The following is a 15,663-nucleotide window of genomic DNA, read 5'->3' as shown; positions in this document are numbered from 1 at the left end:
TAGTAGATATAATGGTCATCTGAGTAAGCTAAATGAAATAAGCACTCATTATAAGAATCTCTTCTGGGCTGCAATAGTAATCTTTTTTTTTTTTTTTAAGAAAAATAAGCTTTCTTTTTATGAACTTTTGGAAAATAACTTGGATGATTAAAACTTGGGTGATTCAATAGAAATAATTTATATGTGCATGGTACTCTACATGCTGTTTTGATGGATTGGAAAATATTGAAAGGGAGATATACATTTCAAGTGATTTTCTAAGAGTAGAAATCACACCATGATTGTGATTTAATTCTATTATTGAAGACCTTATTGCTCATCATGAGAAGCTATAGAAATCATTTTCTCTTAAACTATTGATTCCTAAAACATAGCTATAATTTTTTTCATACGCCTATAGGTTTTTCAAAATGAAGTTAACTCAAGGAAGCTAAAAGTCTTTCTTCGAGATTTCCAACATAGTGATGATTTTGAAGATCAGTTTAAAGACGAGGCTGAAAGGTATAACTAATATGCTTATTTAGTAAGTTTTCTGCTTATTCATATTCATAGCTAAACCTTTGATGGAGGCTGAATAGCGGCCCTCAAATGTTTGATTAATTTTAAAAATATAGTACTTTGTAGTAAGTACAATCTGACTTATCTAGAAATAGGATGTATTTATGATCTCTTAAATATGATATTAACACAAGAAAAAGGTATTCCTAAAGAATTCAGTTTCTCTATCATCTCAACAATTACCCAGTTCCAAAACCTTTGTAAGTGTGTTTTGAGTTCTTGGATGGGGCAGTGTACTTGAAGTAAGGTAAAGCTTAGTACACAATTAAGTTTTATAAGACATTACATATTTCCAGAAAGAAAATAATGTATACTAGAAATGGAACTATTATCATGGTGAATACTATATATGAAAAAATTTAAAAACTTGGAGAAAAAGTAAATTTCCATTAGAAACAAAAGAAACAGCAACTTTAATGCTTATAAAATATTCTAATTTAGGTGTTATGTACAAAGACATTAAATAAGAAAATATTTTATTGAGTCATATTTTCTTAGAGATTTGTAAGTAATATTAGCTACAGTCACTGGAAGAGCACTGCATAATAAGGTATATAGTATACAGTTGTATAAACAACTTTCAGAAATGCATTAAATGAATAATAAATAACATTAATTCAAAAGTGTTTTGAGATAATATTATATGTTACTAATATATACTAATTATTAGATACTAATTACATACTAAGCACTGTATACAAATACAAAATATTAATAGTTCTTGTTCTGTAGTTTACTGTTGGGGCTCAGACACCTAAAAGACAAAGTTAAATACAGTAGTAAATATTGTTATAGAATCAGAGTCCAAGGATTGTGGGTACAGAAAACAAAAACTATGCAAGGGGGAGAGTTCTCCAGCAGCTGTTTTGAGGAAAAGAGATTTTGGTTGGATTTAGGATCTTAAATAAACAGAGATTCAGCAGGTGAAACAAGGGAAGAAAATTTCAAGCTGTGGGAAGAAGTTTGAGTAAAAATAAGGAGCCGTGAAAATATCTTATTATTGGTGAGAAATGTTATGTGTCAAGAGTTATAGGATATACGTTTCTTGGAATTCCAGGAAGCTTGGGAAGATGAGAGACAGAAAATATAAAGTGGGCCATAGTTTGAGTGAACTGAATATATGTGAAACCAAGGAGTACACATTTTATTCAGTCTGTTAGAATGAAAATAAAGCACAGATGGAGTCTTTTTGCATCTTCCTATCTGTCTATCAGTCATCCATCTATCTGTTATCTATCAGGAAGGAGGCTTGATGCTGAAAGACAGCTGCTAGGAAATGGAGAAAGTGGATGTTTACAGTAACTCAAGAAAGGGGGGAGGAGCAAAGAGTTAGGAACCTGTTATGACCCACAGAAACAAAAGGGAAAGACATTTACTTTGTTAAGGCTGAGGCATAAAGTACATAAAGGAAATTAATAGAGATGAGGACAGAAAAGTAGGCAAGGGTGAGACTATTAGCCTCCTGGATTTATGGTTTCAGTGAGGAGCCTGAGTCTATCCTGAGGTTGGTGGGAAAGTACACCACCTAAATTTTCATTTAGGGGAGAATTTTCTCAGAAATTGGAGAGCAGACCCAGAAATCACATTAGGAGCCTTTTGCTAAATGGGCTTGCAAATGAAAGTGCAAAAAGAGCCCAGCTGATAGCGTAAGTGAGTACACTGAGTAGTGAGAAGGTGGAAAGGAAGTGGAAAGGGAACGTGGGCTGGTATTTGAGAACCTGATAGAGTATATAGCACAGTATTTCGATGGAGATAGAAAGATTAAAGGGTTTTTTAAGGGTTTTTTATTTTTAAGATGAGAGAGAATCAGTTGATTCATGTCTATTCTTACGATATGGAAGAATTTGTAGGTAGGGAGAAATTAGTTATATTAAGAAAATATTCAACATTCAAAAAACTAAGATCATGGTATCCGGTCCCATCACTTCATGGCAAATAGATGGGGAAACAATGGAAACAGTGACAGACTTTATTTTGGAGGGCTCCAAGAGCACTGCAGATGATGACTACAGCCATGAAATTAAAAGATGCTTACTCCTTGGTAGAAAAGCTATGACCAACCTAGACAGCATTTTAAAAAGCAGAGACAGTACTTTGCCAACAAAGGTCCATCTTGTCAAAACTATGGTTTTTCCAGTAGTTACGTATGGATGTGAGAGTTGGACTATAAAGAAAGCTGAACGTGGAAGAATTGATGTTTTTGAACTGTGATGTTGGAGAAGACTCTTAAGAGTCCCTTGGACTGCAAGGAGATCCAATCAGTCAATCCTAAAGGAAATCAGTCCTGAATGCTCATTGGAAGGACTGATGCTGAAGTTGAAACTCCAATACTTTGGCCACCTGATGCAAAGAACTGACTCATTTGAAAAGACCCTGATGCTGGGGAAGGTTGAAGGGAGGAGGAGAAGGGGACGACAGAGGATGAGATGGTTGGATGGCATCACCAACTCAGTGGACATGAGTTTGAGCAAGCTCAGGGAACTGATGATGGACAGGGAATCCTGGCGTGCTGCAGTCCGTGTGGTCGCAAAGAGTCGGACACAACTGAGCGACGGAATTGAGGTGAACTGAACTGAAGAAAACATAATTTTAGAAAAATGTCTCAGAGGAGACAGCATAGAGGTGAAAACCTGAAAGGATTAATTCTGAACATGGAGAAAACAAGGAATAATGAAGAATGTTGATGCACTTAAGTGTACACTTTTAAAGAGAGTAAGTTGAAAAAGTTCTTACTTTCTGGCTTACATTTCATGGAAGGGGCTGCACTGTTGCTAAGGCAGAGCATTGAGAAAGGTAGCACATGAGAACGGTAGTTCAGAAATTAGGAGTGGTAGAGTAAACGGAGTAGACACACCAGTGTTTTCCAAATGGTTCTCTGCTGATGCTAGAAAGCCCAGTGACCCCCGTACTGTTCTTCTACCGCAGCCTGGGTAAAGCATGAAAGAAATGAATAGGGGGGTTGATCTAAGGTGGCTGGTTTGCAAGCGAAGTGAAAGCTAAAGTTGGAGTTTGTGATCAGACGTTGGGACTTTGGAACTCTCTCTTTGAAACTGGGCCAGTTCCTGGGGTTGACAGTGGAAGCGGGTGGTTGAACTGAAATGGAGGTGAATGTCAATTGACTAGTTAATGTAGATTATCAGAGATTCTCTCTTAAATACACGTACATTCTCTAAGCCATGGACAAATATAAATTTCTTTTCTAGTGAGAATGACGGCACCTTGCGGAAAACCAGTAGCTTCTTTCTAAAGCAGAAGTCGAGCAGTGAGGATGAAGAGCTTGCAGGGCCTTCCCATCCTGCACTTCAGGGTATGACCTCATCCCGTTTTATTAGCAGATTCTTGATGAGGCTCTATTTCAGAGGTATGCACAAAGAAATTTCCAATAGAGATGCAGGAAAAGAGCTAGGAAAAACTTTTTCAAAAGGGAAAAAGATGATTTTCTAGGATTTTCCTTTAAAAATGAAGAAACTGTTCCATACCTCACATTAATAAAGGCTACATTTCTATCTATTCTTTAAGTATTTTAGTATAGCAAACATGCCAATTTAATAAAATGAGCTGTTTATTTCTTAACAACTTTTATAGAGTAAATATGACCTGCTTCTTCATTTACTTAATTTGAATTTGTTGCACAATAGTTACTTTGTACTCTTGCCTGGAAAACCCCATGGACGAAGGAGCCTGGTGGGCTGCAGTCCATGGGGTCGCTATGAGTCGGACACGACTGAGCGACTTCACTTTCACTTTTCACTTTCATGCATTGGAGAAGGAAACGGCAACCCACTCCAGTGTTCTTGCCTGGAGAATCCCAGGGACGGGGGAGCCTGGTGGGCTGCCGTCTATGGGGTCGCACAGAGTCGGACACGACTGAAGCAACTTAGCAGCAGTAGCAGCAGCAGTTACTTTGTAAGTAAAATAATAGCTTTTTTGGGGGACTATACATTATCATATGTGGGAAAAAAGAAAATATAGGTATGAATAATAAAGTAAACCATAATACTGTCTCTGCCTTCTCTCAGCAGTTTTTTTCCCAGCAAGGCTAGAACACATTGAGAAGCCAAACGGGTGTTTCTGTTGGGGATGGAAGATGATCAAAATGGCTTTGAATGGGAATTTTGTCTGCTCCTTGGGCTTCCTAGTGGCTATGCCCTGGTGGCTCAGATGGTAAAGCATATGCCTACAATGCAGGAGACCTGGGTTCAATCCTTGGGTCGGGAAGATCTCCTGGAGAAGGAAATAGCAACCCACTCCAGAATTCTTGCCTGGAAAATCCCATGGACAGAGGAGCCTGGTAGGCTACAGTCCACGGGGTCGCAAAGAGTCGGACACGACTGAGTGACTTCATTTCTAGGCTTCCTAGAGATACTTGTGGGAAATTTTAGGATTTCTGTGACTGCCTCTCCCCACCAACAGTTCCTCATTTTCGCCTCTAGAAAGAGCTTTTGGGTATAATAGGGTCCAAGACAAGATGAGTTTCTCATGGCAGTGCAGATTCTTAGAAACTTCTATCTCTTCTTTATGCTAGTTCTTTTGTTTAATTGCTTCTTGTGTATTTTTGCTGGTATTTACTTGATTTTTGTTATAAGATTTGGCTTTGGAAAGAGATTTCACTTACTCATTTTACCTCAGAATTATTCTGTTTTTTTTTTTTTTTTTTTAAATGAGAGCCCTTTTATGTATCAGGATTTTTCTCTGTTTTTCTGGCTGTGTTGGGTCTTAGTTGCAGCATGTGGGATCTTTGTTGTGGCGCCAGGCTTCTCTCTAGTTGTGATGCATGGACTCCAGAGCGCATGGACTTTGTAGATTGTGACGTGCAGTCTCTCTAGTTGAGGCACCTGGGCTCAGCAACTGAGGTGTGTGGATTTAGTTACCCTGAGGCATGTGGGAACCAAGTTCCCCAACCAGGGATCGAACCCCCTGCATTGGAAAGCAGATTCTCAACCACCAGAGCACTAGGGAAATCCCTCAAAATTTATATTAAAAAAAATTATTTTAATACTGACTTTCTAGATTTATGGCATTTTGGCCAGTGTACATGATCTTTAAAATTTTAGATGTTTAGAATCTAGATTATTGACATGACCTAAAAGACCATTAGTTTTTCAGAAAATTTTCATATGTACTATTAAATAGAATGTATTCTCTTTTGTTATGATTGGTTACAAGTATACAGCTATATAATATAGATCTGTATCTGTAGTATAATATATCATTATTGTTTTTGTTGTTGTTCAGTCGTTCAGTCATATCCAGCTTTTTGCAACCCCATGGACTGCAGCATTCCAGACTTCCCTGTCTTCCATCATCTCCCTGAGCTTGCTCAAACTCATGTCCATTGAGTCGGTGATGCCATCCAAATTACTTACAATTGTATATAGCATATAGAGATGTATGTTATACATTTATTTTAGTGCTATCAATTATATAGATCCTCTTAATCCTTGTGATGTGTGTGTGTGTATGCACACGTGCATGCTTGATCGGTTTTAGAATTAGAGTCAGAGGTGTGTTAGACTCTGCATATACTCTCATCTCAGATTCCAGGATCCAGGGACTTCTAAACACTTGGTCCCAGAGAGGACAAAAGTTCTTTCTTTTTCCCATCCATGTCTTGTATGTGTTTTGTTTTAGTCCAGTCACTCAGTTGTGCTTGACGCTTTGTGAGCCCATAGACTGCAGCATGCCAGGCTTCCCTGTCCTTCTTTATCTCACTTCTTTACCATTTGAGCCACCAGGGACACCCTCTGTATCTCCCAGAGTTTGCTAAAACTCACATCCATTGAGTCAGTGATGTCATCCAACCATCTCATCCTCCGTTGCCCCCTTCTCCTCCTGCCCTCAGTCTTTCCCAGCATCAGTGTCTTTTCCAATAAGTCGGCTCTTCGCATCAGGTGGCCAAAGTATTGGAGCTTCAGCTTCAGCATAAGTCCTTCCAATGAATATTCAGGATTGATTTCCTTTAGGGTGGACTGATTTGATCTCCTTGTTGTCCAAGAGACTCTCAAGTCTTCTCCAACACCACAGTTCAAAAGCATCAATTCTTTGGCGCACAGCCTTCTTTATGGTCCAACTCTCACATCTATACATGACTACTGGAAAAACCATAACTTTGACTGTATCAGCAAAAGTAATGTCTCTTTGTCAGCAAAGTCATGTCTCTACTTTATAATGTGCTAAGTTTGTCATAGCTCTTCTTTCAAGGAGCAAGCATCTTTTAATTTCATGGCTGCCATCACTGTCTGCAGTGCTTTTGGAGCCCTCCAAAATAAAGTCTGTCACTGTTTCCATTGTTTCCCATTTATTTGCCATTAAGTGATGGGACCAGCTGCCGTGATCTTCATTTTTGAATGTTGAGTTTTAAGCCAGCTTTTCACTCTCCTCTTTCACCTTCATCAAGCAGCTCTTTAGTTCCTCTTCACTTTCTGCCATTAGGTTGGTGTCATCTGCATATCTGAGGTTATTGATATTTCTCCCAGCAATCTTGATTCCAGCTTGTGCTTCATCCAGCCCAGCATTTCACCTGATGTACTCTGCATATAAGTTACATAAGCAAGGTGACAATATACAGCCTTGATGTACTCCTTTTCCAATTTGCAACCAGTCCGTTGTTCCATGTCTGGTTCTAATTGTTGCTTCTTGATCTGCGTACAGGTTTCTCAGGAGGCAGGTAAGATGGTCTGATATTCCCATCTCTTTAAGAATCTTCCACAGTTTGTTGTGATCCACGCAGAGAATTTAGCATAGACAATGAAACAAAAATAGATGGTTTTCTGGAATTCCCTTGCTTTTTCTATGATCCAACAGATGTTGGCAATTTGATCTCTGGTTCTTTTGCCTTGCTTGCCTTGGCATAATTGTCAATATATACACTTAGTCACATTATAAAACAGATTACTTCTCAGTCTATCATATCTATTTATAATGCAATAGTTTTTTTCTAAGAATAGTGGATTTTGTGTAATTTCAAGGCATATAGTCATGATTTTTCCAAAATAAGGACCCTTCCTTTAAAAGTAATAATAGACTCTTCACCTCTGGAAAAATAAAATTTCATTAATTCTTAAATGGCTGGCTCTTTACTTAAAAGAAAACAATAAAAATAAAATCTCCCTTCACACATATATAAGTAACTTAGAGATGTGAATTTTTCTCTTTCTTAGGTATGGAAATTGTTTCTGAAAAGGAGCTAGCTCAGTTAGCTCTGGTTCGACCATTAATATTCAATACACAGGAGGAATCAACCATCAGGGATTATTTTAAAATACTTACAAAAAAAGTATCAGAAGATGAAATCACCCAGGAATTTAAAGTAAATATTTTGGTTTTAACCAAGGTCTATATGTGATTTGTTTTTCTACTTCTCGATCAGAGAATATCTGTTCTTTTTTTTTCCAGGTTGAATATATTGTTTTTATTTTTAAATATTAAATTTGTTTCTAAAGTAATGGGTGTACATAGTAAAAGAATAAAATAGCATAAAATGTTATAAAACAGATAAAGTCTCTTTTTCTCTCTTGATTCCCTATACCACTATTAAATCTGTCATATAAACTTTCAGAAAAATTGCTGGCATGTACTTTATTAATTTGCTCTTTCTTTCCTTTTATAAAGAATTCCAATAAGAAATAATTCCCAAATATATTATGAGCATATATAGTTCTATCTCATTCTTTTAAGTATTGCATGGTAGTTATATGAATGAAGACTTTTTTTCTTTAAATAGTCCTCCACGATGAACATTTAGCTTATTACAGATGTTGTTATTATGAAAAACATTGCCCCTCTTCATTCATGTTCCTATGCATAGTCTTTAGAACAAATTCCTGGAAAGACAACCAGTATTTTGTGCTGTTAGGTTTTTGGGTCTTTACTCATCTTTTAAGTGACAGATGATTTCTTGTTGATATTCTGATTGGCATTTCTTAATTTGAGAACAGATAGCTTTCCATATGCTTTTAAGCCTTTCATATTCGTTTTCAGTGAACTAGTTCCAGTTGTTTGTCTAATTTTCTATTTATTCCTTTTCTTATCAATTATTAACTGTTTATATAATGAAGAAATTACCCTCTTTGTACGTGTTTTGTATACACGGTAAAATTTTCCACTTTGTTTTTCGTGTTGCATGTGTATGCATGTACATTTACTGTGAAGAAATAGCTAATTTTTAATGGTTGAATGTCATTCTTCTGGGGGGTTTAGGGTTTTCTGCATCCTTTGGGACTCCCCTTTCAATCTAGGAACATAGCAATTATTTCTTGCCTTTTTTCCCTAATATTTTGTGATTTTTTTCAATGCATAAATCTTTCATCCAGCTAACATTTGATTTGTTATAAGATATTTGGTAGGGATCCAACATTCTATAGCTAGTCAGTTGTCCAATGATCCTCTTGTCCCAACTTCTCTTCAGTGATGTGAAATGCTACTTTTTCATATACTGAAGCACCACATGTATTTTATTTTTGTGGTTTTTAAAATTGATTTGTTTATTCATGTACCAAACTTTTAAAATTAACATAGCTTTGTATTATATTTTACCATCGATTAAGACTCGTCTTCCCTCATCACTCTTCTTTTATAGAATTGTTCTGCTTCTTTTTACAGTTGCCTTTTTCTAGACTACTTTTAGAATTGGTTTGTAGAAAGATTAAACTGTAAAAATAGGTGTGGAAATTGTTTCTGAAAAGGAGCTAGTTCAGTTAGCTGTAGTTCGACCATTAATATTCAATACTTAGGAGCAGTCAACCATCAGGGATTATTTTAAAATACTTACAAAAAAAAGTATCAGAATATGAAATCACCCAGGAATTTGTGGTAAATATTTTGGTTTTAACCAAGATCTATGTGCTGCCCTGATATTATCTTATAGCTTAAAACCTGGATCCTCATTCTCCGTTGCAGTAGTGGCCAACATTAACTTATGGTAGTGCCAAGTTGGCTACCCAAGAGTTACTGAAGAGGTTTTCAAAAGTGTGCACCCTCAGGCTTTCTCCGCAATTGTTCAACTAGAGTAGGGCTGGGTGCGTGCCGGTTCCCTCTGTGTGTGAGGCGAGGCCTTCCTGGTTAGTTTGAGTCCCCTTGTGTTCTGCGTGCCTGCGTCCTGTGCTGGTGTTGCCATGCTGCTGATTGTTTTCTAAGAGGACCTGTGCACGCCCATGCCTTTATTACTGTCCCCCTACCTGGTGTGATACCCGTTCGCCTCTTCTTTGCTTTCACACACACCCATTTCCATGCTGCTAACTTCTGAGCCTCGAAGGCTCAGTTCAAGTGCTGCTTTCCTTCGAGGAGCTTTCCTCTCCGTGCCTTCGAGTGCAGTCTAGTCATTCATGCTAGCGTGTCTCTACATTGATCATGTGGCCACCTCTCTAGCTGCTGTTAACTTCTTACGTATAAAGCCATTTTCAGAGTCATCGTTGTACTGCAGAATGTGGGACAGTGATGAGTACATACTAAATGTTCATTTAATGTCGAATTCACAGTTGGTAATAAAGTTTTGAAAAGAAGAATTCTTTAGTGTTCTAACTCTAATTTCTTCATGGGGCAAGGAGTAAATTGTGAGAATTTATATTTTGTTTCTGTTATTTTATTATTTTCATTTATAAAATGATAGATATAGGGGTTGGTCCTATGAAGTTAATGTTCTGTATTGGCTTTTTATTTTAATGAAAAATGAAAAATCTTGGAGTTCAAGGGAAAAAGTATCTCCAGAGAGTTGAGCATTTCCTTATCAAGCAACTTGCTGATTCATATCTCACATCCGAGATATTTTATATAGGACTTTTCCAGTGGAGCTCTGACTTCTTTACTTACCATATACACATTTAATATCAGGATATGTCATAAAGGGACTTGAGAATCATGAACACTACACAAAGACAGATATTTTTTCTCCCCTCCTTTTTTTTCTGTCATAGTAAATATATTACGTATATTTCTTACCTTTTAAAGGCTTTGGAAGTTAAGAATCTGCCTGCTGTTTTCCACTCTGGGAATGAACTACACAACAGAGACAAAAATAGATATCGAGATATTCTTCCATGTAAGCTAACAATGGTTTTAATTACTTTCCTATTTACACTTGATAAAAGGTAAGAAGTGGGTTGTATGGCTTTCAGTGTTAGCCGTTTTGACCTGTGGCCATGATGAAGAGCTCCGGAAGCTAGCACCGGCTGACCTGGGCATATTCTTGGTTATCTTAGGTCATGAAGAAGGTCCAGCCTTCTATCCCAGGTAAATCTACTCACTGTCACAGGATTCTTTTCACAAGTCCTTCAACCCTGTTCTTACGCATTGCTGCTGCTGCTGTCGCTTTAGTCGTGTCTGACTGTGTGACCCCATAGACGGCAGCCCACCAGGCTCCTCCATCCATGGGATTTTCTAGGCAAAAGTACTGGAGTGGGGTGCCATTGCCTTCTCCGTTTTTATGTATTACTACTTCTAAAACATCTTATGGCTATTCGAGGTGTTTTGTATTTCCATACACATTGTGAAATTATTTGTTCTAGCTCTGTGAAGAAACCGTTGGTAGCTTGATAGGGATTGCATTGAATCTATAAATTGCTTTGGGTAGTATACTCATTTTCACTATATTTATTCTTCTAATCCATGAACATGGTATATTTCTCCATCTGTTAGTGTCCTCTTTGATTTCTTTCACCAGTGTTTTATAGTTTTCTATATATAGGTCTTTAGTTTCTTTAGGTAGATATATTCCTAAGTATTTTATTCTTTTCATTGCAATGGTGAATGGAATTGTTTCCTTAATTTCTCTTTCTATTTTCTCATTATTAGTGTATAGGAATGCAAGGCATTTCTGTGTGTTGATTTTATATCCTGCAACTTTACTATATTCATTGATTAGTTCTAGTAATTTTCTGGTGGAGTCTTTAGGGTTTTCTATGTAGAGGATCATGTCATCTGCAAACAGTGAGAGTTTTACTTCTTCTTTTCCAATTTGGATTCCTTTTATTTCTTTTTCTGCTCTGATTGCTGTGGCCAAAACTTCCAAAACTATGTTGAATAGTAATGGTGAAAGTGGGCACCCTTGTCTTGTTCCTGACTTTAGAGGAAATGCTTTCAATTTTTCACCATTGAGGATAATGTTTGCTGTGGGTTTGTCATATATAGCTTTTATTATGTTGTGGTATGTTCCTTCTGGAACTGGAGGAATCAACCTGCCTGACTTCAGGCTCTACTACAAAGCCACAGTCCTCAAGACAGTATGGTACTGGCACAAAGACAGAAATATAGATCAATGGAACAAAATAGAAAGCCCAGAGATAAATCCACGCACATATGGACACCTTATCTTTGACAAACGAGGCAAGAATATACAATGGATTAAAGACAATCTCTTTAACAAGTGGTGCTGGGAAAAGTGGTCAACCACTTGTAAAAGAATGAAACTAGAACACTTTCTAACACCATACACAAAAATAAACTCAAAATGGATTAAAGATCTAAACATAAGGCCAGAAACTATAAAACTCCTAGAAGAGAACATAGGCAAAACACTCTCCGACATACATCACAGCAGGATCCTCTATGACCCACCTCCCAGAATATTGGAAATAAAAGCAAAAATAAATGGGACCTAATTAAACTTAAAAGCTTCTGTACAACAAAGGAAATTATAAGCAAGGTGAAAAGACAGCCTTCAGAATGGGAGAAAATAATAGTAAATGAAGCAACAGACAAACAACTAATCTCAAAAATATACAAGCAACTCCTACAGCTCAACTCCAGAAAAATAAATGACCCAATCAAAAAATGGGCCAAAGAACTAAATAGACATTTCTCCAAAGAAGACATACAGATGGCTAACAAACACATGAAAAGATGCTCAACATCACTCATTATCAGAGAAATGCAAATCAAAACCACTATGAGGTACCATTTCACGCCAGTCAGAATGGCTGGGATCCAAAAGTCTACAAGCAATAAATGCTGGAGAGGGTGTGGAGAAAAGGGAACCCTCTTACACTGTTGGTGGGAATGCAAACTAGTACAGCCACTATGGAGAACAGTGTGGAGATTTAAAAAACTGGAAATAGAACTGCCTTATGATCCAGCAATCCCACTGCTGGGCATACACACTGAGGAAACCAGAAGGGAAAGAGACGCACGTACCCCAATGTTCATCGCAGCACTGTTTATAATAGCCAGGACATGGAAGCAACCTAGATGTCCATCAGCAGATGAATGGATAAGAAAGCAGTGGTACATATACACAATGGAGTATTACTCAGCCATTAAAAAGAATACATTTGAATCAGTTCTAATGAGGTGGATGAAACTGGAGCCTATTATACAGAGTGAAGTAAACCAGAAAGAAAAACACCAATACAATATACTAATGCATATATATGGAATTTAGAAAGATGGTAACAATAACCCTGTATATGAGACAGCAAAAGAGACACTGATGTATAGAACAGTCTTTTGGACTCTGTGGGAGAGGGAGAGGGTGGGATGATTTGGGAGAATGGCATTGAAACATGTATAATATCATATATGAAATGAGTCTCCAGTCCAGGTTTGATGCACGATACTGGATGCTTGGGGCTGGTGCACTGGGACGACCCAGAGGGATGGTATGGGGAGGGAGGAGGGAGGAGGGTTCAGGATGGGGAACACATGTATACCTGTGGTGGATTCATTTTGATATATGGCAATACCAATACAATATTGTAAAGTTAAAAAATAAAATAAAATTAATTAAAAAAAAATAAAACATCTTATGCATTGTTGCAGCTAAAACAGAAAGTTTATTACTGAGACGTCTTCCCCTTTTGCCACCCTAAGCCCTTACCAGCTTCCCTGATCATCTTGTTTAGACACACAAATACGGTGGTGCTATTTCTATCCTTTGTCCTGAACAATGAAGCTGCCAATCTACCCTCCAACAGGAGGCTTCCCTTTGATCGTTGCCAAAGACTCACTCATTGCTTTCCAGGGCTAGTTTCTTCCCCACCCAGTTACAGATTCATCTGTCTCAGACCTTCCAAAGAGCAGAAATAAAGCAACACAATTTTACTTTTAGGGTGGAAATCTCATTTTTATGCCTCACATTCCTTTCAAAGTCAAAAAAATTTTCCCAAATTAAGTTAACATTTTTCTTCCTACAAAATGACCTTCTTCTTTATCCTGTATCTTGTTTAGTTTAACCACTCATTTGTTCAAGCCAGAGAACCCGCGTCAGCTGCAGTATCCAAAGTGGTCACAAAGTCCTTTCAATCCTGCCTTCTTAATACCGCAGGAGTCCTCGCGCATCTCGATTGCCACTGCCGCTAGCCTAGATTGAGCCTGCTTTCTCTCTCAGCCAGTCTCTGTCTTCTTCACTGCCTCTACTCCCATCTACTCACAGTAGCTACTGAAATAATCCCCCTAAAAGCTCTGAAGGCACAAATAAGTTACACGAAGTGGCCAAAATCCCCCACTTCTGCTGCATGACCTTCTCTTTCCCAGCCTGCACCTGCGGCTTCATGACAGGTTCCCCACGATCAGGTGACCAAGGACAGGAGAACTGGGCCCGGGTAACAGATGGCTCTGCATGCCATGCAGGCTGCGTGCCATGCAGGCAGCACCTAGGAGTAGCTAGCAGCTGCTCCACAGGGCCTTTTTGGGACATGCCTGAAAGACAGTGGTGAAGGGAAGTCCTCTCAGTTGGTAGAACTTCAAGCAGTGTACTTGGTTTTTCATTCTGCTTGGAAGCAGAAATGGCGAGAGGCACAAATCTTTATTAATTCATGGGCTGTAGTCAGTTGTTTGACTGGATTGTCAGAGACTTAGAAGAAACATAACTGGGAAGTTGATCACAAGGAAATCTGGGAGAGATAAGTGTGTATAGATCTCTCTGAAAGGGCGAAAACATGAATATATTTGTGTCTTTTGTGAACGTTCATTGAAGGGTGATTTAAGAAGAGGTTTTAACAATCAAGTGGATAGGATGACCTATTCTGTGGATACTAGTCAGCCTCTTTCCAAATACTCCTGTCATTACCCAATGGATTAATGAATAAAGTAGACTTGCTGGCAGGAATAGAGGCTATGCATGGACTCATCAACATGGACTTCTCACCAGGCTGACCTTGCTATGGCCATTTCTGAGTGCCCAATCTGCCAGTAGCAGAGACCGGCACTGAGGCCCTAAGATGACAGCATTTCCAAGAGTGACCAGCCCCCTAGCTACCTGATGACAGGTTGATTACATTGAATTGCTTCTGTCATAGAAGGAACAATTGCTTTTTTGCAGTCTAAAATAGACACAATATGGATTTGCCTTCCCTGCATACAAACTTCTACCAAATCTACCAAATGGACCTGAAGAATGCCTTACCACCATCGTGGTAGTCCACACAGCCTTGCTTCTGATCAAGGAACTCACTTAGAGGCAAGTTATTTGTGACAATGGGCCCATGATCATGTAATTCACTGGCCTTGACACACTCCTCCTCATTCCGAGGGAGCTGGCTTGATAGAGCAACGGAATGACCTTTTGTAGACACAGTAACAGTGCCAGCTAGGTGGCAGTACCTCACAGGGCTGGAGCAGTGTTCGCCAAGAGGTTATATTTGCTCCAAATTAGGGTCCAATACATGATGTATTTCTGCCACAGCCAGGAGTCAGGAGTCAAGGGATGGAGATGAGAGTGGCCCCAGTCACTGTCACCTCTGAAGTGAAAGCTGAAAGTGAAAGTCGCTCAGTTGTGTCTGACTCTTTGTGATTCCATGGACTGTAGCATGGGTAGCCATTCCCTTCTCCAGGGGATCCTCTCACCTCAGGGATCGAACCCCTGTCTCCTGCATTGCAGGCAAATTCTTTACCGTCTGAGCCACCAGGGAAGCCTCACTGTTACCGCTGCTGCTGCTAAGTCACTTCAGTCGTGTCTGACTCTGTGTGACCCCATAGACAGCAGCCCACCAGGCTCCCCCGTCCCTGGGATTCTCCAGGCAAGAACACTGGAGTGGGTTGCCATTTCCTTCTCCAGTGCATGAAAGTGAAAAGTCAAAGTGAAGTCGCTCAGTCATGTCCGACTCTTAGCGACCCCATGGCCTGCAGCCTACCAGGCTCCTCCATCCATGGGATTTTCCAGGCAAGAGTACTGGA

General features: G+C 38.8%; 1 protein-coding gene across 1 annotated transcript in view; it reads left to right on the top strand.

Moving 5' to 3' along the window:
* The first annotated feature begins 277 nt into the window (after positions 1–277).
* PTPN20 (protein tyrosine phosphatase non-receptor type 20) overlaps positions 278–15,663 on the top strand; it is a 32,589-nt gene continuing 17,203 nt past the window's right edge. The window contains exons 1-5 of the mRNA XM_070364493.1: positions 278–283; positions 401–501; positions 3,762–3,865; positions 7,719–7,867; positions 10,504–10,594. Of these exons, the coding sequence (XP_070220594.1) occupies positions 278–283; positions 401–501; positions 3,762–3,865; positions 7,719–7,867; positions 10,504–10,594 (451 nt within the window). The remainder of the gene's footprint in view (positions 284–400; positions 502–3,761; positions 3,866–7,718; positions 7,868–10,503; positions 10,595–15,663) is intronic.

This window comes from Bos mutus, chromosome 28, assembly GCF_027580195.1.
Source record: "Bos mutus isolate GX-2022 chromosome 28, NWIPB_WYAK_1.1, whole genome shotgun sequence".
NCBI classification, from domain to species: domain Eukaryota; kingdom Metazoa; phylum Chordata; class Mammalia; order Artiodactyla; family Bovidae; genus Bos; species Bos mutus.
Note: the sequence above shows the minus strand (reverse complement) of the source record. Positions and strands in the feature narration are given on the sequence as shown.